At 39.9% G+C, this 22,857-nt stretch overlaps 1 protein-coding gene across 1 annotated transcript; it reads left to right on the forward strand.

Annotated features, from left to right (window-relative positions):
• The first annotated feature begins 1,397 nt into the window (after positions 1-1,397).
• Positions 1,398-22,857, forward strand: LOC118208426 (dnaJ homolog subfamily C member 5-like). The gene is made up of 5 exons (XM_035383092.1): positions 1,398-1,574; positions 14,421-14,552; positions 15,488-15,701; positions 16,599-16,770; positions 18,051-22,857. Exons 2-5 carry the CDS (start codon positions 14,443-14,445, stop codon positions 18,152-18,154), a joined length of 600 nt encoding a protein of 199 aa, XP_035238983.1. The 5' UTR covers positions 1,398-1,574; positions 14,421-14,442; the 3' UTR covers positions 18,155-22,857.

Below are 22,857 nucleotides of genomic sequence, written 5' to 3' on the forward strand. Positions count from 1 at the left end.
AAAATGACTGAATTTAGCTTGTTTGACTGGCAGATGCTATTATCCAAGACGACTTAAGATAGTTCACTTTAAGTTTTGTTATGTATATATTAATTCAGTTAACGTGTACATTCGGCCCAGACAGTTTTTAGGAAAATGAAGGATTTCTTTTAATACAGGATTCATGTTTATAGTTGTGACGAAAGGTTTTATGTCTATAATTGTGAACACATATTATTATTATTATTATTATTATTATTATTATTATTATTATTGTTGTTGTTGTTAATGTTATTATTATTATAAACAGTAAAATTATTGTTACTGTTAATAATAATAATAATAATAATAATAACGACCCAATGAATAATAACGACCCAATAATAATCAAAACCTTAAACTAAAACTGAAATAATATGGGGCGGGGGGGGGGGGGGGGGGGGGGGGGGGTAGAGAGAAAGAACTGTCCATTTTGCTTGCATCATCCAAATTTATATAAACTGAAAGAACTACAACACTAAATTGTTTGTCTGATATGTGGCATCAGTTGACAAGTACTAAAATTTCCCCGGAGCTCAGTGTTATGACACTTTTAAATATCCATCTTATCTCAAATAACCATCTCCTTACTGTAAATTCATTTAATTAATCATTTAATAAGTAATTAAGTAATGTTGAAATTCTTGTAAACCAACATTTATTGAAATGTAACATATAAGTTGCGAAAAAAGAAAGACTAAATGACCAAAATTTTGCAATTTAATAAATGTATTTGGTAGTAGCAGACAGTGTGCAGGAGTCATTTCAAATGGTTGCAGGAAGTAACCATTATATGATAAAATACAATATGATATCTTTCCACATCCCAAATTGAGATTGCTGCAAAACATTTGAAGCATTGTGGTTACATTAGATAAAACTTCCCAGAATTGGAGACAATGTATTTAATTTTTAATATTTAATATTATTTATGTTAACGAGTTTTACAAATTGCAGAACCACATTTACTAATTTATACCAAAAATATTATTCTTTGGCTGAGAAAACAGTTTCTTAATGAATAAAAATCCATGTAGTGCACCAAAAGGTTTGTGTCGCTTGTTTCCATTGTACGTATAAAGCTTAATATCAGTCCGAATCATTCCTTTACTGATTATTGTTAACTACGTAAATTTGCTTCATATGTATAGGCTAGCTTTCCTGTTTAATTCCTGTAACCTGTATAGCTATGGATGAGTAAACAGAGGCTAATGGCTATTTGAAAATTCGATTCGCTTATCGATGCAAACGTGTTCAGACGACCACTAACGCCTCTTTACATATTAAGGGCTGTTATTCTTTTTAATCCCATCTGTCCATATCTGGTGTATGCTTTCGTCATTCGGGCTTTCCCCGTTCCTCCCACTTTCTCATTCCGGGGTGCGCGCACGTCAATTCGCGACTAACGGGAGAGAGAGCGCTGATGCGGCTGCTTGTGTTTGTAGCTTGGTATACGAGTGTGTGCCGTTTCTTGGGATGCGATCGTAATCAGGTATAGTTCACAAAACTGAATTGAAAACCCATCGAGTCCACTACCTGCTGAACTCGACAAGACGGTAAGAGCCCAGCGGTTGCAAATGAACTAAGAAATGTGAAATATGTTCTCCCTGCCATGCAAATAGCCATTTCCCTGTCCTTGGATTACTGCTGACTTTATGCTGGCCGTGCCTGGAGCGAGCTAGGTAGCAGGCTAACCAATATGGATGCTGTATGTGCTGCTCTTGATGCAGTGCAGAGATTAGGCGTTTAAATCCAAGCCTGACTAGCGGGTTTTAAATAACCCAATGTAAAATTACATCCAGGGTACAGTCGTTAGTTTTTTGGCCTGATTATCGCTGTTCTTTTAAAATCTGTTCGTGATCGTGTTGTAGTGCGGGACGCATTCTCCCACCGAGCTAGCGAGCTAACCTCATTGGTTTAAAATGACACCTCACTGATGCCGGGTATAGCCTATATTGTGTCGTTCGCGTTGTATTCACCCATCCAGCGAATTATTTGCTTTAAAAAAATTAAAAAATAAATGTTTCTTTACACCAATTTCCAATGCGCATATACACAGCCAGGAAATCGGATTGCGCTGTGATTTTTTTTGCACGTTCATTCTATCCCTTTCAGTCCAAGCTCTTTTTCGTGATTTTGGTTATGCGTGGTATTACCAGATCCGGATCTTAGGCCGTGCATCTCATTTCAAAACTGGCTTTATGCCCATACAAACGAGGTTACGCTTTCTTCAGTAAAGATCTTAGCGCCTGTAATTACGCTATATGTAGTAATGCAGCAATATGTTTGTATCTTGTTTCGCTATTGCATTTTTGCAAGTAGAACGCATTGCTAAGTAACCACCCCTGATTATTCTCTTGATACTCTAGGAGGGTACAGCTTCACAGAAGTGAACAGGTAACAGTGTGGGGGATGTAGTCGCCATCTCATGTATACGTTTCTAACTCCATGTAGCTAGATGTTCTAGATGTTCAGCTAAATGTTATTTTATATTTGTTCATCTGGTGATATTTTGCTCAAATCCCCGCAAAAAGCAAGTGAACTCAATTTCCCATTGTCTTCTCGCATAAAACACACCTTATTGCTAAATTATTATTTATTCAGATAAATTGTCTTGCTGTTATAAGCTAGTAGCCCACAGAAAAAGCTGTATAAAATTGTGAGACTTAAAAAGGGTTGTCACCATCATCTGTGTGCAAACGTTTGACTTTTGCTTCTAGTTTTTTCTTTTTCAATACCCATTTAATCTTTAATAAATCTACTAATTGTCATTGATTTATTACAGTGGTTGTTGAGTGTTGTGGCCTGGTTGTGATAGATTGAAGCAAGCCCTCTCTTGTGTGAGAGAGGGCTTGCTTCAGTTTCTTGAGTTTGAAGAAGAGATGACTAGCAAGGCTAGGAGTCAGTGAAGGGTGAGTCAACGAGTTGGAGAAGAGGTTGTGCTCAGCCATGATGTCACCATGACATCATATTATGTGGTCCAATATTGACCAGCTGTGACCACTCATCACTGTCACTGGCCATTTTTAGTTATATTTTCAATCTCAGAGTATTTTATTAGCCTTGTGAATGCTGACCAGGGTCTGAACAAAGTCCATCTTTCTCCTGGACCCGAGTTTCCCGTTCATTGTTATTCTGCTAATGAGAAGTTCTGCCAGGCACCATTCCCTGTGGTCCTTGCCTCAGTTGTCCCGCTGCCTGTCTTAAGATTTGTTTATTTATTTTGCAATGCTGTCTGTAAATTTGAGCCTTTCTAAATTCAGTTTAATATTATTGTCAGATGTGAGTATTTCAGAGGCCTCTCTTGTTTTTATTCCAGTCTAGTTTTGGTTATGCTAGATTGCTTATAAAGTTGAAAGCTAACAAACTGGTGTTATGACTAGATAGAACAGAATGTGTTTGTTACAAGTAAATGTACTGTTTTCTTAATGTTGGGTGCAAAGTAACTGGTTGCCAGTATGTGGATTTTTACATTGAGTAATTTTAAATAGGCCTTCCTCTTGCTCTCTGTTTTGAGCAGGTCATAGCAGGTGGGATGTTTGGAAGTTGTCAGTGGACTGTGTGCAATCTGCACCATGTTGTGAAGGCTTAACCAGTTCCTTGTTTTCATTTTCATTGTAATGTTAAATTGGTCTGAAATAAACATTCCTTTTCCCCTCTCTCAGAGGTTTATTGTGCTGAATCTCATCATTAGACACTTCCAGGGGTTCAACAAGACAATACTTTATTGTCCCTCAAGGGAAATTTGTTTTCACAGTTTTTAAATATTCAAAGACATGCTGCTCAGTAACTGAACTATCATGAAAAAAATGTTCTTACTTTAGTAGTTTAAAAGGTTTCTAGAGTTAATTTAACAGAAATGATCAGTAGTCTATGTTTGACTTATCTAATTGGAGCACAACAAGTTTAATGCATTTTCTTTCATGAAATAAGTTAAAATCCAACCCAGAGAAGGGTTTTGGCTTAACTTGCAAAGAACACACCACCCAGATGGTCTGTACATGGTTTTCGAAAATGCTTAATCCTGTCTAGAGTATGGTGACCACTTTGAGCTGAATGATTCTTAAATCTGTAGCGGCCTTTTTAAGTCTCAGTAACGCTGCTTCCAAAATGTAACAGTCAAATTTTGACATTTACGGAAACGGAACATTCATTTTAGGATCTATACACATCAGCAATACTATGCAGAATGTTCCACATTCCACAGTGCATGTGTTGTTCAAGCAAAGGTGACAATTGATTTGTGTCTACCATTAGCTAATTAATTTGAGTGCTGTGGTTAAATAGCCATCTCCTGCCAGTGGGTTTAAGAGCCCACCACAGACTTTGATAAGCTTTGATTAGTTCATTTTGACATTAGTGTGTAGTCACATTACCAATATGTAAGGTTTAATACTGGAAAATCTGTCTTCTGTCAAATTGATTGTTTTGTAGGATTTATTTTTGCTGCAATGTCTTAAATGGATGTTTTGGAACAGGAGAGGCAAGAAGAAGGGTTTGGATGGCAAACTTGAGTAATGCTTAGGGTTGTTAAAGGATTACCTCTGTACAATGGTAATAACCTTATAATTCAACAAAAATATAAGGAACGTCAGTGGTCCCATTCTTGAATGTAGTACTGAAGGCCGGGTAGCCTATATGATGAAGTGTGTTTGAAATGGAAAATGAAGGGGTCTCAGCCCTTCATGTCTTTTCCCATGATTTAGTCAATCGTTTAAAATTTATTTCAAGCATGTTAATAAGACTGGCTGTCGGGTCAGTTTGCTCCCAAATTGTAATAAGTTTTTTTTCCTTTATTTTTTTGTTTCCTGGACAGGCTCTGTATGTGATGTGGTCATTGTCATTCTTAATGACAGCACATGTTTGCTTTGGTTTTGGAGTGGTGAAGCCTGTGAGCAGCTGTGTTTGTCCATGAGGTCGTAGCTTTGTGATCACATTGTATGATATTGATTCTTAGTGGGGAATACCTCTCTGTAAACTGATAGGGTATCAGGGGATACTCATTAATACATGCTTTCATGTTCAGACATTGTTTCCTGTTATGCATTTTCAGATGTTTTATAAAGAAAACAACTTGGGCACACTGGGATGAATTGCAAGTTGGCTTTAATAGTGCTAAGCTTTCAGCCAGTGGACCTTCATCAGATCATGAGAAAATGTGGTTTCCACTCCTGTCTATATGAATCTTAGATATTATGTAACCTGTTTGTAACTGATGTAGCCTAACTGTTTTGACCTTTGGATCTTATAACCTATCTTGGTATAACCTACCTAAGGTTATCTTATGACCTTATAATCATATAAGTTATCTTGGTTCTCTGACAACCTTTTTTATAACTGTGCGGTTATTACATCACCTATTACAAGACGCCTGTGTCTTAACTTAGGTTAATACCAAGAGCTGTGAGCTTTTGGAACTATATTTATCCCAGCTGTTTTTTTTTTCTTTTTTCTTTTTTTTTTCAATTTGAATCTGCTAATTGTGTCTCCTGAATTACTTCTCTCCCTCCTGCTCCTACACACCAGGAACATTGTAACAGGGCCTGTACACTCCATCAGTGCTGTATGAACAAATTACCGTTTTACACCCTAGCTTCTACCCTCCACATACTACAGGAGACAACTAGCACCCTTCAGAGGGGAGTCAAATCTCTCGCTTATGACTGGTAGCTTGTTGAGTGTCATTATCACATTAACCCAAAGAACCCTGGTAGCCTTAAATACACCGTACCCTTGTTTTCATGAATGGCAAACTTGTTTGTAGCCTATACTGAGCGACAGTGAGCTTCAGCCTTGTAAGAAGTTGCTCACTAATTCAATTATTATTATTCTGGAAGATGGTCACTCATTCCCTCCCTTAATTTTCATAGAAAAAAGTACTGATCTCTGTCTTGAGTCACTGCAGTTGGTAAAGATCAAGAAAATGGTGATAAAGATCTCATCCAATAAACCACCCTTTTCCTCAGCCACCACTCCCTACTCTCTTCCTCTCACATCCAACCTTTGCATATCAAACCAACAGGCCATAATAAGGGTCTTGTTTCGAAAATGAATGCTGGTTGATCATAATAGTATAGAGTGGTGCAAGCGCACCCAGTGCATGCCTCAAATAATGTAAGTAGTTGAATACGAATTTAGCATTTTGAATATGAATCCAACACTTGCACTTCTGCGTCTGCATTTGAGCTAATGTACAATCAATTTTTTTTTCTTTTTCATAATGGGAAAGTTTAGGACATGGACCAGAGAAACGTGATCTAGACCAGTACCTCTGTTCTGGGATACTTGATAAAAAAGGAGCCCAGGGCATTTCTGTCCAGAATGGGAAGCTGGAAAGAATTAAATTATTTTTTTAAAGGTTTAAATGCTCTAAGCTATTTACTAGTTAGGGGCTTATCACGTTTTATTGATCAGAAATGTTATGTTACACAGGACAGAAACAGACCCTTCTTTTCCTTCTGTTGAATTTCCTCTGCTGACCAACTTTTATAATTCTGTCTAAACATAATCTTTCTTTCTGCTTTTAAAAATATTTTCATGGTTAAATTCTGTACAACCAAGTCCTGCTCAAACAAGAAATTGTCTAATGTGGTGGTGTGAACATCATTAGGCTAGGCTACTATATGTTTGCAGATTGGGGAAGTTCTTTCCCTAAATATGGCTAGCTTGTGGAGTGCTCGGGCAGACCTGCGTGTTAATTTGCAAACTAAGTTTGCCTGCTTTTTATAAACTGGTACTGTTAACACACTTTAGAATGTTCTGCTACAGTATAGTAAGGCTGCATTAGCAGACACAAAATAATAAATATACATTATTTGCATGGTGTTTTTGTATACAGCATCGTAAGCCGATAAGGTAGGCTAATACGTATGCTTGTCAGCAGGGAAGCACAGTGTTGGGCTGCATGTCGTAAATCTGTGAACGACTTTCCTGGAACAATGCTGTTTGAACCTACGTTTTCCCATCTCAAGCCATCCTTGTCAAGGAAACATGCCTGCCCACATTGGCAATGATTTGTTTGCTGCTTTCCTCCACAGCTGCACCTGATTGAGATAATGCCACATGCTTGCCTGTTCAGTATTTGTAACCGTAAAATTCTAACCAAATCGAAACAGTCAGAAAGGGAAATTGAAAGTATCTTCTTCTTTGATTCCAGTATATATGACCTAATCCTTTAGAAAGAGCAAGGGAATAGTAGGCCGAGTACATATGCTTGGGAGTGCACACTTTGTAATACTGTTTGAAAAGGTCTTTGAATAAGTTTTATTACCTCTATGACACAACAGTGGCAATGGCCGTATGGGTGGGTTCTTTTAAAAAAAATGGCACCAGAGTAGCTTCTGAGATTAGTGACCTTAACTCTTTCTGGCAGTTTATTACTGAAGATGTGCTGTGATAGGAGATGCACATGATTCATTCAGGGAAAAGAGGGGTGCGGACAAGGTCCTCGGGAGTTCAGGATGCATCAAAAAAAAACCCACGAAATTTAGTGTGATAAAGTGGCCTGAATCGCTGCTCCCTCCTCCTTACCCAGCTCTAATTCAAAAGGACATGCATATGTGTCATTTTTCTGCCTCAACTGTCTGCATTAAATGAGGCATGTTTATATCCTACATGTGCACTTGCACCAAAATTAGGAGCAGAACAAGGTTAGTCTCTTCTGCATTTTACTCTCTGGACAGAAAAGGCCACTCGACCATCTGCAGTAGCAATATGTTTTCCTGCTGGGATGTTTTTCAGACTTCTCTAAGCCTGCAGCTGTCCCATGTAATGCGTAGGAAATTACCACCAAAATGGAGGCATTGTACTGTAGGATCTGAGATAAATGGCCTGAATGTTGGGCTGGCTGCATTTTGTCCTGTGGTCGCAGATTAAATATGCAGCTGCAACAACTCTAATAGAATCATGTTATTGCCTCACTTTTTATGTATTTATCGTACTGTATGTTTCTAGAGAAATAGGAGAACACTCAAATTGGGGAACTGTGATTGGATTGGATTGTCTGTAATTATTTCTCACAGAGATAGTTGGATAACCCAATGAAATTATTTGGTAATTTATTTTACATTGTGAGATTTCATATATTTACTGCTGCCCTATGATGAAGTTCTGGGGTTCCTCTCTGAAGAATGATTTGGCTGTTTTTTGACATCATCCTGTGCAATCATTGTAATCCTGATGCTTTCTAGGGATTAATAGAAAGGGATTGCAGGGAGGTTAGCAAGCATTTGGTATTTTGTTTCTCATTTACGGCTGTCTAACCAGGTGATGATTTGGCAAAAAATTATTAATATTAAAACATATTTTGAAAAATATAATTTTATTTGTACATCAGTCTGAATCTGTTCTGCCCCAAAAGTAACCTGCGCTATCCCCTGAATGCCCTGATACCTGACATTGAGGGATGGATGCCTCTTGCTCTTTAAGGATGAATGTGTTCCTCTTGTCTGCTTTTCCAACATGTCCCTTGTTAAGAGACTGTTGTAGGCTGGAGAAGAGCATGTCAGTAACAGAGGCACACAGCCCAATCCAGCCATTCACACACAGCCTGCCCGGTACAGTGGAAACACCCTTATGTACAGATTATTTTGCCAGGGCACAGTAAACCTTTTCAGCCATTTGAAACTTTTCTGTTCCCCTCCTGGCTTGTCCTAACCAGGCACATGCAGTGAAATGTGGGCCAGAGAGGGTCGGGCAGAGCGGCCAGGATCCAGCGCCTGCGTGGGGCATCTGGTCGGTACAGCAGCCAGGGGGGACCTGGGTGTTTTCCTGTTACCCTGGGTAGTGTTGCAGGCTGACAGCTCTCCTGTGCCTGGAAACAGTGCTGCCATGTCCAGCTGCCCCGGCTCTGCTAGGATCACACAGAGATTTCTGCATAGCTGGGGCTATGGGAAACCAGGAACAGGATGGACCCAATTTTCATTTATTCTCAGAAAACTCTTCCCAGGGTGCTACATCTAAATTTTGTACATCTACAAAATGTATTTCTCTGGACCTAGATTATATTTTTATACAACCTATTTAGCCTCATTTGTCAGTCGCGTAGCCTTATAGTCTATGGGCCTGACCAGGTTTATACACCAGGCATGTCTGGCCAACTTCCAGGGCTGTAATTTACTAATAAACCGGTTGTCAATTGTTTTATATGAGAGGTCCTGATCTCCTCTTTTGGGGTTTAATTTGGGGGAATTTAAGCCCCCCTCAGTCTTTGACCTTTAAAATAAGGCTGACTGACACTCAGTAGAACCAGCCGTTATCCAGAATTACAAGCAGTAATTTTCCTTTCTAGAAGCTGTAGAATCAGGGTGTCTAACTGAATCCCAAGGGGGCCACACTGTCTGCAGGTTTTTGTGGTTTCTGCTCAATCAGCTACCAATTAAGGCCTTGAGTGTGTGGATTCCTTAGCCAATCAATAACTTAAATTAACCACTGATGCTCAGGACACCCCAGAAACCAGCAAGCACTGCAGCCCTCCAGAGCTGGAGTTTGTCACCTGTGCTCTAGAGATATGAGCATCTGGTACTACATTTTGTTCCACACACTATACATTTTTAAGATCTAATATTCACAAAACTTTTAAAACACATTTATGACCTATCATGTTAACTGGGCCCAAAGCACTTGTCAGCACTTGGTGATGTCATTGGGGGCAGTACCTCTTTTTTTCTTTAATGGCTGTGAAATGTTAGGAAAAGAAACGAAGCTGTAAAACTTTAAATTTGTTCAGAATGCATCAGTTGGCAGCAAAACCCAGCTATTTCCATTTAGCTTTGAGATTCGCCAGCTAGGTAGCTTTACTAGGTGCTTGCTTACTAGCAAGTTAATTTAGCTTGGCAAAATACAAAATTATGCAACTAGCTACCCAGCTAGTTACCCGCAAAGGTTTTCTTTAATTAGCAAGTTCAGCCCTTTAGCAAGCTAATGGGTAGCTAGTAATGTAGGTGCTGGTCAGGGTGACAATAACAAAGTAAAAACATTTTAGTGTTTACCATAAGAGTAAAATATTTTGCATGTCGCGAACAAAATTTCAAACAGCACACTTGAGAGGTTGCTGCTACATTCACATGCAAATGAAACTGATGGAAACTGAGAAGGCAATTAGTGTATAACACAGACCATGGTAGTGGTATTTCTGAGGCTTGAATGGAAAAATGACAGCATCTGTGAATTAGGCTAGGTGTATGGTAGGTTATTTTTGGTATCTAAGCAATGCTCTTTGTTAAAGCGCACCCCCCTCATAAATAACCTTTGCTGCACTGAAAGCTGCTAGTACTTTTCTATATTCTGTTTTTGTAAGCCATTATTTTGGTACCTGCAATTTTATTATTCCAAAGTAGCATTCTAACTCTAACTTAATCAGCTGTTCTGTAGTATGCGATTGTGCGTCTGCTGACTGTACAGAGTTCAATACAGTTGAACATGAAGCATGGGCTATGTGCTTTGTCCTAAAGTTATGGGAAATTTTATTCACCCGGGGGTTTATACAGGTCATCCTTAAACTGCAATTAAGTGTTTGTAACAAGCAGTTTTATTGCTCTCAGCAAAATTAGAATTTCTTCAATATTTTGGCATTAATCAATATAGACATATAATGTAGTGTAGATGGGCAGTTATTCTCAAGTTAGATTCCGCATTTCTTTCAGTTACCGTTTTCATGAATGCAGCTGCACACAGTCTGATTCTTTTTCAGTTATCAAGCCCTCTTATGTCACAGAGTGTAAGAAACTGGCTCATACTGATGAACTAAGGGCCAGATGGCTCAAAAACCTAACTGGCCATTTTCAGTTACTGAGTGGACGTGTATGGGCCCAATGTCGGTGAATTCCGCCAGTGTTATGCAGCATGAGATACCCAAGGATCTCCACGTCTTTAAGTTACTCATTTAAAATAATCTGTAAAATACAAAAATGTTGCACTGCTGCACAAAATGTCACATAAATACTTGATACTTTGTAAATTTTGCATGATGGGAGTAGGTCTGGTTGTGCTGGTGATTGTGCCGGACTCTGTTCATAGCAAAGCCGATAAATGCGCCATGTTCTAAGAGAACTGCACCTTTTTCTGGGCCTGTTTTTCCTTGCCACGACAATCCGGGCCATCTGTCTGGGATTTAGAAGGCCCGCCCCGTTCATTCAAACATACGCCGCTAATGGCGGTCATGGAAACCGAAGTGCTCCTGCAGCTGATTCCTACAGCTCTGTCAGAGAACGTAGGCCACTGTCAGGACAAAACACTCCCCTCCTCCCTCTCTTTTCGCTTCTGTGTCCTTCTCCCCTCCCCTTCCCCCTGGCACCCTACAGTATTTGTTTGTGGGTAGAGAAAGTGAAGAAAGGACTTTCTGCCTCTCCAGGAGCTTGTAAAATGACCATGACACGATCTGATTGTGAATTCTGCTGGGAAAATGTCTTCCCATGCATTTTATTTCACACAAAATAACAAGTCAGGAATTACTGTGTAAACAGAGACTGAAAGACAGAAGAAAGAGGAGAGAGATGGGTTGGGGGGGTGGGGTGCAAAAGATTTAGTTGGTCCATATGGTGCAGCAGAGGGGGGGGTGGGGCCAAAGGGGTGCCAGGGGCCAGGGCTGCATTGCAGGGCTATGATTCTCAGGGAAACTGTCAGTAATCAGGCTTAATGAGAGACTGGATCCGCTCCAGTCTGGTCATGACTCGGGAGTAGAGAGGACATCTTTAAATCTAAAACCCGTGGCTGCAAACTTGTCTGAAGAGAAGTCTGACCCAAATCACTCTTCACTGGCATTAATAGTCTGTTTTAACTTATGTTTCAAATAAATCTGTTCTTTCATTATCAACAGACACTGATGGTTGGGGCATCCCTTATGTTAATATACGACTATGTGACACTAAAAATGATCACATATACAATTTTGGTAAATGTAATTGGATGTGGGCCTGGCATAATTTTAACCCATATTTTATGCAAAACAGTGTGTGTCGTAGGAATATAGGTCAAATGGATAAGCCTAGAATGACTTGTCAAGTTAGATTACTGCTTTTCATCAAGAACCAAAATGGAAATCCTTGACAATGCAAGACTTGGTCTTTATCAACTTGTCCAATACAACTAACTAACTAATTGTGTTTGCATTGTTTTGTAGCAGCCTTGATCATCTTGTAATGCCTAAGTGTTATTTTAGGCCCATGTTTTGCCTTTTGCAACCTTGTCAACAAACTTCAGAATATCTTCAGAAAAGACCAGTTTGATCACTTGTCAGTCTTGATTTTGTGCCTATTGATGCAAAAGTGATGGCAGTCACCAGTGATGATTTTAATGCTGTTGTGACACTTGAAATAACTGAAAAATGTAGACTGTAGGGCTGAACTAGCTATATCAGTAATTTAGACCATTTATTGTCCAGAACCCTACTTTTTCAACAACAAAACACTGCATGGCTGCAAATCAGGGATTTAAAAGACCTAGATTGGGAGTGCATACAAGTAGCCTACATTTATTGAAAAATACACTCAGATATTCACTGCTCATGTCATTATACACTGACAGGCCTCATAGTCCTACCTCTTCCTATTCACAGCACACCAGAAATTATAGGAGGCCACAGTTAGGCTACATTCATGCTATCTGAAGCTGAACGCTTTTGAATTTTTATAATAATTCCAGATTATCCGTGATCGTGTAACCTGCTGTCAGTGTAAATGGGGTGCCTGTATGAGCGGTGCACATGCTTACAGCCAGTATGCCAATCGGGGTGCACAGCATATAATAGCTTATTAGGTCAACATCATAACCGTCAAATTCATCCAATTTAAAGATGGACAGAAAACATTTTGAACAGAATAAACAATAAAACTTTCATTCCTGAATCACAAAAATGATGTAATCTATTGTAAAACTGTCTATTTAAAAAAAAAATTTGTTTTTGTACTTCATTCTTTATGGTAATAATCATTATATGTATTTTTATCATTGATATTTGCTCTGTGTGATTATAAGGAAGCCCTCACAATTGCCCCCTCTTTTGTGAATTCAACCCTCAGGCACAGGGTGTGTCCCTTTATGATTATACAGGCTACACAGGACGACCTGTGTCCTTCTGATTACCCATGCTACACAGGGCAGTGTTACCCACTACGAATAGCCTACCTGGGCTACACAATGCGACCTGTCTCATTATGATTGCTCAGGCTACACGGGGTGACTTATAGGCCACTGTTTGAGACCAGCTCTCTCCAGCAAACGTTATTGGGCCACTCCTGCAGTGGCTGCTGGTGGCCCCAGCACAGAAGTAAAGCCGCCACATAGTCACTGAAGTGGAAGTGGCTAATCTGATAATGTCCTCTGGCGTGCAGTCAGATTAGATGCAGGGAGAGTGTCACTCACACTGACCTAATAGGGGGCAGGGAGACAAAAGGCTTACAATTCTATTTGAACCACACTTATTTTTAGTTTGTTGCCTTTGATATATGGCCATAACATATTGTTAAATCTATAGTTTGTGTTGTTTTTCAATATTATTTAAGTTTTAGTGTATGTACTATTTTGATTTGCCTGCAAGCTTTATAATGACAGGTATAGGGCCATTTGCAAGTGTGGTTTCAAGAAAATACACTTCAAGTAACACCTTGATTATTACATACGAACACTTTTATTTTTCTAGAATTTATTCACAGGTAGAAACATATATCTCTTTTATTATCGTGTTGGCACTTGTTTTCTTTGAGTGCAGCAGTCTCTAAGGTCACATGAACCATATGAAGTGGTCCCAACTGAAAATAAGATTCTATAAATAATTATCAGGCAATACAAAGTACAACCTTTATTACTGTCCAAGCAGCTTTGGAGTTACTTGAAATGGCCTACACATTTGCTTGCTTTAGATTACAAACAAATACATTTTCTGGGCTGGTTGAAACTAAACACTAAATATGAAATAATACCAACAAAAAAAACAACAGGAAGTGAACTATCCCTTTGAGAATAGAGTTGCAACACATTGTGTACACTATTTAGAATGATCCCTGGTAGTTTCTCTTGGTCCTGTGTATGGTGTAAGGTGCATGGTTGTACCCTCACCACAGAGGTGATATTCACATATGAAATACAGATAATATTATTATTTAATTTTAGTATTTTTTTGCAGCAGTGGCCTCATTAGAATTGAATGAAACATGTCTCTATCTCCCTGCCACTTTTATTGTTACGGTGTGCGTACATTACTCATCCATTTTATTTCATTGTTTCTCTGTTTTTGTCTGCGTGTTTGTCTCTGTGTCACTGTACTATCTGTTAGAAATCTCTGTTGACCTTTTCCACACTTGCTGATAAACCTCTGGGGCAGATGACTTGGCAACATTTTGAAAGTGGCTTTTCTGGTTTAAAAACCCCACACTCGCAGATGACATCATCACTATCCTTTTCTGCAGACTGGCGAGTACGTGAGTCACCATGTCAGAACACCAGAGGCAGCGCTCGCTCTCCACGTCTGGAGAGACCCTCTATCATGTGCTTGGCGTCGACAAGAATGCCACGACAGATGACATCAAGAAGTCATACAGGTTAGCATGCCCGAGAAGCCACACCCATCCTGCTCTGCCCTACCAAAGCCTAACCAATGCTTATGCACAGAGCGATGGAGAGAGAGAAAGAGGGTAAGAGAGGGAGAGCATTTTGGGGAACTGGACAGAGGTGTTCATGTGCTGATGGGCACTTCCCTTGTTCCCGGTGCCTATTTTAAGACTTACACACTGCCCTCTGCTCTGGTAACAAATATATACCAGAATAATGTACTTGTATTGTTTATACATTTAATATTGCAATCTGCCCTTTCACTTGGGCCTTCTTTGACACTGAAAAGTACTGACTTTTCTGTGGCTACCCCATTATCTATGTGGGAAGTATTTTATATTTAACCTTTATTTAATCAGGAAACGTTTTAATGTTGCAAAACTCTATTTTGAGAGACACCTGGTGAGAAAGTCAGCAGGAAAAGGCGTTACATTTCTGCTTGTACCTGAGAAAATATCCCTTGCGGTGATTTGCTTGGAGGAGCGCTTCTGTGGATTTCCCAGATTTTCCTCCACTGGAATACACTAGAGGGTGACAGTGAGTTGTGTTGCATTTCAAGGTTTTACTGCTTTTGGTCCCTGTATTGAGGGAATAAGCAGAGGGCTTTGATATGTGGCAGGCTTAGAGCATGAGGTTTACAGTCTTGGTCCTTGAGGTCCAAAGCATTCGTTCTTTTAGTTTGGTTTTTAATGGGCTACATGTTTTCTAGTAGTATTTTTTGCAAGGTCAGTGAAATGTACAAACTACCGGCAAACCACTCCTCAATACTTACACCTTCGTTACCTTTAATCTTTGCGTGTTGCTTCATTTTCCTTCAATGTGTGAAAGAGGCCAGAGCTGCAGCAGTTGCATAAAACTTGCTATCCCTTCTCGATATCCCTTCTCTCCCTCTCCACCCTCCCTCCTCCCCTTCTCGCCTTTTCAGGAAACTTGCACTGAAGTTCCACCCTGACAAGAACCCGGACAATCCGGAGGCGGCGGACAAGTTCAAGGAGATCAACAACGCCCACGCCATCCTGAACGACCCCACCAAGCGCAACATCTACGACAAGTACGGCTCTCTGGGCCTGTACGTGGCCGAGCAGTTTGGCGAGGAGAACGTCAACACCTACTTCGTCCTGTCCAGCTGGTGGGCCAAGGTAAGAGCGGCCTCCACACGTTCCGAGGAGCGTACGGGGGTAAGGGCTCCGCCCCCACTGTGCTGCAGAAATGGCAGTAGTCCAGACCTCGCAGCCACAAGGTTTAGATATCATTTGTGCCATTCTTATGGTCACATTGTGATTCTGCACTAACAGAATTGCCAACAAACTTTGCTTGTAAAGCACCTTCCATACTGCAGTGTGGCTCAAAGTGCTTCACAGAATGTACCAAACAATACAGTAAACCACACAGAGTAATGTAAGGTTAACCAAGATAGTAAATCAATAATGAATGTTGTGCTTTTGAATCCATAAGTGCTGTATGACTAGTGTGTAGCCTGGTATTGCAGAACCCCAGACCAGAGAAATAAGCAAAATGTATAGTTCCCCAAATGAATTAGTCAAGTTGTTACCACAAGTTACACTGAACAATCGGACCCTTCTATAGCGAAATGCAAGCTAACTTCCTGCTTTGGTAGTGGTTGGTTGAGGTTGCTGATGGGCTGACTGAGATATCTTGGCCTCTCGTGTGAAAACACGAAGCATGTTCACACGGTAGTGTGGGAAATTGACCAGTCACGATGCCTCATTAGCATTGACGTGATATTAAAGTCGCTCTGTCTCCAAAGAGACCGTGGTGTGGCCAGTACGTTTATCTACCCTCTCTCTCACTCTCTGCCCCCCCCCCACTCTACCCTTCTTTTCTCCTTTATTCTTCCTTACCTGAAGAATAACTTAAGTCTATTTCTCTGTAAAATTCAACTTTAGATTCATATACTGAATGCTTTGCGGGCATGACCACACATTAGTGTAGTGTTGACAAAACATACAGTAAGCGTTTGAGTTTATTGTTTATCCCAGCAGTAATGACTCTTTCCCTCTTCTCTCCTGTTGCAGGCGTTGTTTGTGTTCTGCGGCCTGGCTACAGGCTGTTATTTCTGCTGCTGTCTGTGCTGCTGCTGTAACTGCTGCTGTGGGAAGTGTAAACCGCGGCCGCCCATGGACCAGGAGCCCGAGTTCTACGTGTCCCCGGAGGACCTGGAGGCCCAGCTCCAGTCCGACGAGAGAGGTGAGGCCCGCTCGCCCCACCGGGAAGCGAAGCTCAGGCCTGGCCCCAGTGCCCTGCGACCCGTTCTCCCTCTCCGCCCCGCCCCTCTGAAATCATTTTAAATGGCTCATTAAATAGCTTCCGTTTTTCACGCTGAATAAGCATCACTTTGAGACCTGCTACATTTGAAAACTGCTATTTTGGGTGTACTGAGTGTTCCTGTGGAACAGCTGTTTTATGGATACAGGGCTTTACATTGAAACACGACAACTGCAGAAAATCAATGTGCAGATGGTTGCTTGATATCACACACATGTAATTTCCTATATTTGTGAACTGTTAACTAATTAAGAAAATATTCCAAGCATCCATACAGTGGCCAGTGACCTATGAGAGTGACATATTAGGCAGAAATTCTATAGTCCTTGACCCCAGCAAAGAATTTGCTCAGCCTTTGATTACCTCACATTTTAATTATACCAACAATATATATATACATTAACAATAGTTACTTTGCTATCATAAAACCTTTTGTGGTAATTGGAAGTAAAATGTATATAGCGTAATGTCTGTGAACATCTTAGATCTTGAATTTCTAAAATCTTTGGGATTTTGTTAATTTTACATAGGTGTAAAAATGTCATTTGTCAGAATGTTGCATTAGTTGGCTCGATAAGGAAATGATTAGAATTGATATGCAGATCTTTTAAAGTGAGGGAGATGTACCATTGTGTATATTTTTAGAATGCCATAACACTGCGTAGTGTCTCAGGATGGTTCTGTCTGTTTCGTTAAGGTGTGAATGTTTAATGAGCGCCTTCGGTCTGTTCTGGCTGTCACCAGGGGGCAGTGTACAGCTCCTGCAGCCACACTGGAGAGCTACAATTAATACTCACGCAGGCTAATCCCTCGCGGCCTGTCAGACATTAGGCACATATGGAGCAGATGAGAAACCCGTTGAGAGTGAATTTGTTGTTGATGCGAGAAGAGTGGTTTGGCCTGTGAGGCGTAGCGTCTGTCCACATAGCTGACTAGAGCAGAGGAAAACACCCATGATTCCTTTGCAGACTTTGTTTTCTGTCTGTACTGTCCAGATGGATACTGGTTTTGTGTGATTTGTAGGGCTGCCGGAATGTATTTAACTATTCAAATATAATTGAAATGTCAACAAAATTAGTTTGATTGGAATGGAAAACTTCTATAGTGTAAACTGTCAGTGGCATGTGTCCTGTGTGTGTGTGTGTGTGTGTGTGTGTTTCTGTGTATTCCTGACCTCCCTGTGTGTACGTTTGTCCCCACAGAGGCAGGAGAGCCCATCATGATGCAGCCCTCCTCAGCCACAGAGACCACCCAGCTGACGGCCGACAGCCACACCAGCTACCGGACCGACACCGGCTTCAACTAGACCCCCCTCCTCCTGCTCCCCTCACTTTCCAACACCGGGAAGAGTAAAAGAACAGAGGAATTGGGTGAAAAAAACGGTCATTTCAACACTGGAGAAGGAGAGGGCCAAGCGAGTGAGAAAGGAGAGATATGATGTTCGGAATGCAAGCTGAGCTTTCACAGACATCTCTATCCGCCATGAAAGCAGCAGACATCAGCATATTTGTTTAGGGAAAGGGAAACATGTTCTTGTTTCTTGGCCTTTTACCTCCACTGCTCCCGTGACCCCACCCCCCTCATCTCCCCCCGCAAACCACTCCCACACTCCTATGCATAGTCTTGTAGCATGTAGTGTTCAAACAGTTTAGGTTTGGTTTTTTCATATTAATGTATCTTAGTTGTGCATTTACCTTTACATGTACATAAGTGCGAAATGTATGTTCATATCTCACGAGTAAGTGTGTATGGATGTGTGTACAGACATGTATGCATATATATAGATATGTATATTTATGTAGGTATATTTAATTTGTGTGTGTATATTTGTATGCACACCTTTGTGTGTGTGCTTTGAATGGGCCACTGTCATTCGTGTTTTATTTTTATTCTTTCTTAGAAATGCACTGGTCACGAGAACTCCTCAACCTGCATGTGCACAGTGCTCATGTTCTGACACCCTAGAACACCCACGCCAGGTGTGGTTTGCCGAGTGAACTCCCCCCCCCCCCCCCCCCCCCCACTGATGATGATGGTGGTGATGAGGTGTGGGTAGTGTGTGGGAACCCACAGCATCTTTTCCCCTTTGCATGTGACCCCCATAGTCTAGCCATCCTCTCTACATGAGCTTTGCACCGTAAGAAAAAAGGAACAAGAGTCCTTCAGTAGCTAAAATCAACAAATCCATGAATGCTGTAGATCATACCTACAGAATATCAAGTCTTATTTCTTATCTGTTGTTTTAGTTTTATTAATTTATTTTTTCTCCCTATTGGAAATATATTCCTACTCGTCTAAATTACGTAAGTCATTGAACGCACAGTTTAGAATGGTCGGTTCAAATGGTCAGAAGCTTCATAAGCTTCTTTAAATGTTCCTCTTCTTTAGGCAGCTGGTAATATTGGAAATAATCTAAATAAACTGTAATTTATCACTGAGGCAGAACTGTTTTAAATAGAGTTCTCCTAGCTGATAGAAGCAAGTCACCATTGCTTTAGTATATCCCCATTTTGCTTTGCCACTATCAAACATATTCAGTGTTCATTTGCCATAAGAAATTTTCTCTCCCAATTCATGTTTGCTCAGTTTAGTGGTGTAACAGATGCAGCAGTTGGTTATTGGATATGAACTCCCTGCTCAAGAGAACATTGTCAACATCCTCAAAGCTGTGTAATTTCGGTTCAAGCCATTTTCCAAGTCTTAATGGCATGAGTATGGTTTTTGAGACAGTTTGTTAAGATTGAGACTGGTTTTCCTGACATTGGTGACACTTTGCGCCTGGCTTATTTATATTATGTTCACCACAGCTGTAGGTTCTCAGACTGACCTGGATTCTACAGTACCATATGTCTTCTTTAAGATGAGGTCAGCAAAAGGATTCCAGTTTCATGATGAGAGCCTGCTAGAATTTCCTATCCTATACACATGGGGACGGGGACGGGGACAGGCGGTGGTGAATGTCTGTATCATAGAAGACTAGCCTACTTGTCACCATCTCTTTATGGAAAGTCATTAACCCAGCTTCAGATTTCCTTGATTCTAGCAATGAAAGACAAATATTTATAAATAATTTGTCATTATCACACTCTTTAGTGGTTCATCACTCTGTTTAACCCAATTTAGCTATAGAACCGGAGCACGGTGTAGTTTGATCTGTTTGCCACAAACAGGCTTTTGTGATAGGAAAGCACATTGTGTCTCAAATGGTACTGGGGAGGTTTGCCTGCCAGGTGTGGTTGATCAAATACTGTAGGAGGCATTATGGTATGTTAGTATGTGTCTATGTGGCACTTTTCCAGCTTCTGATGTTGGAATCAGTACAGTAACTCCATCACTCCTGATATTCTGTTCCCCTGGTGAAGCATCGGTTAGTGATTGGAATGTGTGTGTGTGTGTGTGTGTGTGTGTGTGTGTCTGGCTGCCTGCCTGTCTGTCGGTCTGTTGAAATCCTGTCTGATCAATCTGAGCCAGTCATCACGTCTGTCTGTGGGACTGACATGCGAGTTCCCTATTCACATACTCCCTAATCAGAGCTTCTGATTTCAATCCAGTTCAGACTTGCATCTTTTTCCTGGGATGAGGTAATTAGATATTATCTTAACAGCTTATTGCTGGAGATGGATCAAATCACTTTGCCATGAAAATGTCTGTGTTGCCACCCTGTATGGGACAGTTCAGTAACAATCAAATTACAAAATGGTCTCTTCATTTCCCCCCCTTCCAAAATGTCTTTAAATTCTTATATCTCCCAATGGCCATTTAAATTAGACAGTGATGACTTATAATAACCATTTTAAACTTATTGAGAGTGAAAGGGAATTAGAAGCATGTTTGCATTACATGAAAGATGCAACACAGAGCAATAAACATTTAATATTATTTATCTGTGTATCTATTATTTGCCATGTTTTGGAGTTGTGTCTTGAATTATTGTTGATAATTTTACTCTTGGTATGAGTGTTGAAATAGGGAATCTACTAGCCTGTAATTTGACAGATGGAGTTTAGTTGTAAAGCAATGTCAAGGTACTGTAGACCTGTTGTTTTGCACTGCTTTCTGTGTTATATTAATTTATTGTTGTGATCCTTTTTGGACTTATTTGTATTATTGCAGGCTCATTGTCTTCTGGCTGTGGGAAAGCACCAGCTACCCTAAGACCTTGCTCTAAATTCAGCGTTTAGGTGAGATTGCTTTGTGTGTTTTTGTTTCTCTATATGGGCATCGATGTGGACAGTAGAAACAGTTCTTTGCTTGTGCTGCTGTTATTTTTCTCTCCTCGCTCCTCTCAGTTTTGTCCTCCAAGCACAGATTCCAGTGTGTATCTGTCTCGGTGAGCGCCTGTGAAAGTTCACCACTATAGCATGGATAAAGTAATGACAAGCTTTAAGGAAAGCTGGTAGGCTCCTTCCACAAAACAAATTATTGACTTTGATTTCTTTACCTTTGATGAAATAGCAGTGGTACTCCAGAACAATCTTATTTAATGCATTTCCTTTGGAGTCCTCGTAAGAACAGAACAGCTTATGAAATGCAGAGCTATCCTCCTCATGTAAGGTGCTGGTAATGCATGTTCCATATCAAGTTTGTGCATTCTATAACTTAAGATAAGTATATCAGAACATCATCTATATTCTTGAGCAGTGGGGTGTTTTTAATAGTTTTTGATAAAATAATACTCTCGCTATGACGCTTCATCATATATACTATCATTACATTATTACAATCATTGCTGGTGTGTGTTTTGGGTGGGGGTTGGTGGGGGGGGGGGGGGAGTGTGCAATGTGAGTCTTGTACTGGGATCTGAAAATTAGACTTAAGCTGTTTACAATGCATACTGAATGATTGACTAAATTGTTCTTCAATCCAGCCTTCATTTTAGTGTTTCATCCACAAGGAGGGATCAATATTAATGTCTTTTGTGTTCTCATTCAATTTGAGTTTGTGTTTTGCAAATAGAATGTTGACATGCTTTTAACTGCCACTTATGTGATCATAGAAGAGGGGATTGAAAAGGCCAGTCTGTAAATAAACTGAAAATCATACCAGTATTAAACTGAAACCCATGCTATTAGATGTCTTCAATCAGGTATCATTACAATAGCTTGTGTGTTTTATCATCAACATCAAATCACATAATGCAGGTTCGTAAAAAAGGGGAAGTCATTCTTTAGTCATGAAGGGGCTGTTAAAAGAGAAAAACACATATATACATTAGAATGACATACACACTAAATAGAATGCAATGAAGGTACCGTAGTCCTTTTATCTTTGCTCGTGAGAAAGCTTTTTTCATGTGAAATTAAAATCATATAGCGCTTTTCTTCCTATTTCTTTGGTCAAATTTAAAAAACTGTTTCCACTAGCCAATAAGTGAATTGCAACATATGAAAGCAATGGACATTCTGTCATACAATTTCCTGCTTTGTTCAGTATGTCTTTAAAACCAAAAAAAATAAAGCAACCTTTTATTGCTATTAATTCTGAGACCCAGTGCCCGGCCTTTCCTTTCTTTTCCTTGATTCGATTGGTCGTGTTACTCATCTGTGATTATTTGAAGTGGAATACCTGTCCCAAATCCTCAAATACTTGCTGTGGCTTCATTGAGATGTTGGAAAAAAAATGCAATGTTTGATTGAATGCAAAATGTATTTGGCAAATTGTCTTGGATTACAGATCAAGAAATGTTCTTTTAGAATCTTTAAATAAATATTTAAAAAAAAGATTATATAGTGCAAATATAGTGATATGGTAATATGATGCATTATTTATTTTATTTTTGTTATGTTTTTAATAAATGACGGTAGTTTAAATGGTATGTAATTAGATGTTGCCATTAAACGGTCTGTTCCACAGAAGTTAATGGTTAAGGTCTCCTTCACATACAGTACACGTTAATATGAGTATAGTATTTGTTTTATGTTTTAGCATGGTTAGTTACTGTGTCCAAAATAAACATGAGTAATTTATCTGATTTGCTGTTGTAAAATAAATGTTTCTGAAGCTTAAAAA

Source organism: Anguilla anguilla, chromosome 11 (genome assembly GCF_013347855.1).
Source record: "Anguilla anguilla isolate fAngAng1 chromosome 11, fAngAng1.pri, whole genome shotgun sequence".
NCBI lineage: Eukaryota > Metazoa > Chordata > Actinopteri > Anguilliformes > Anguillidae > Anguilla > Anguilla anguilla.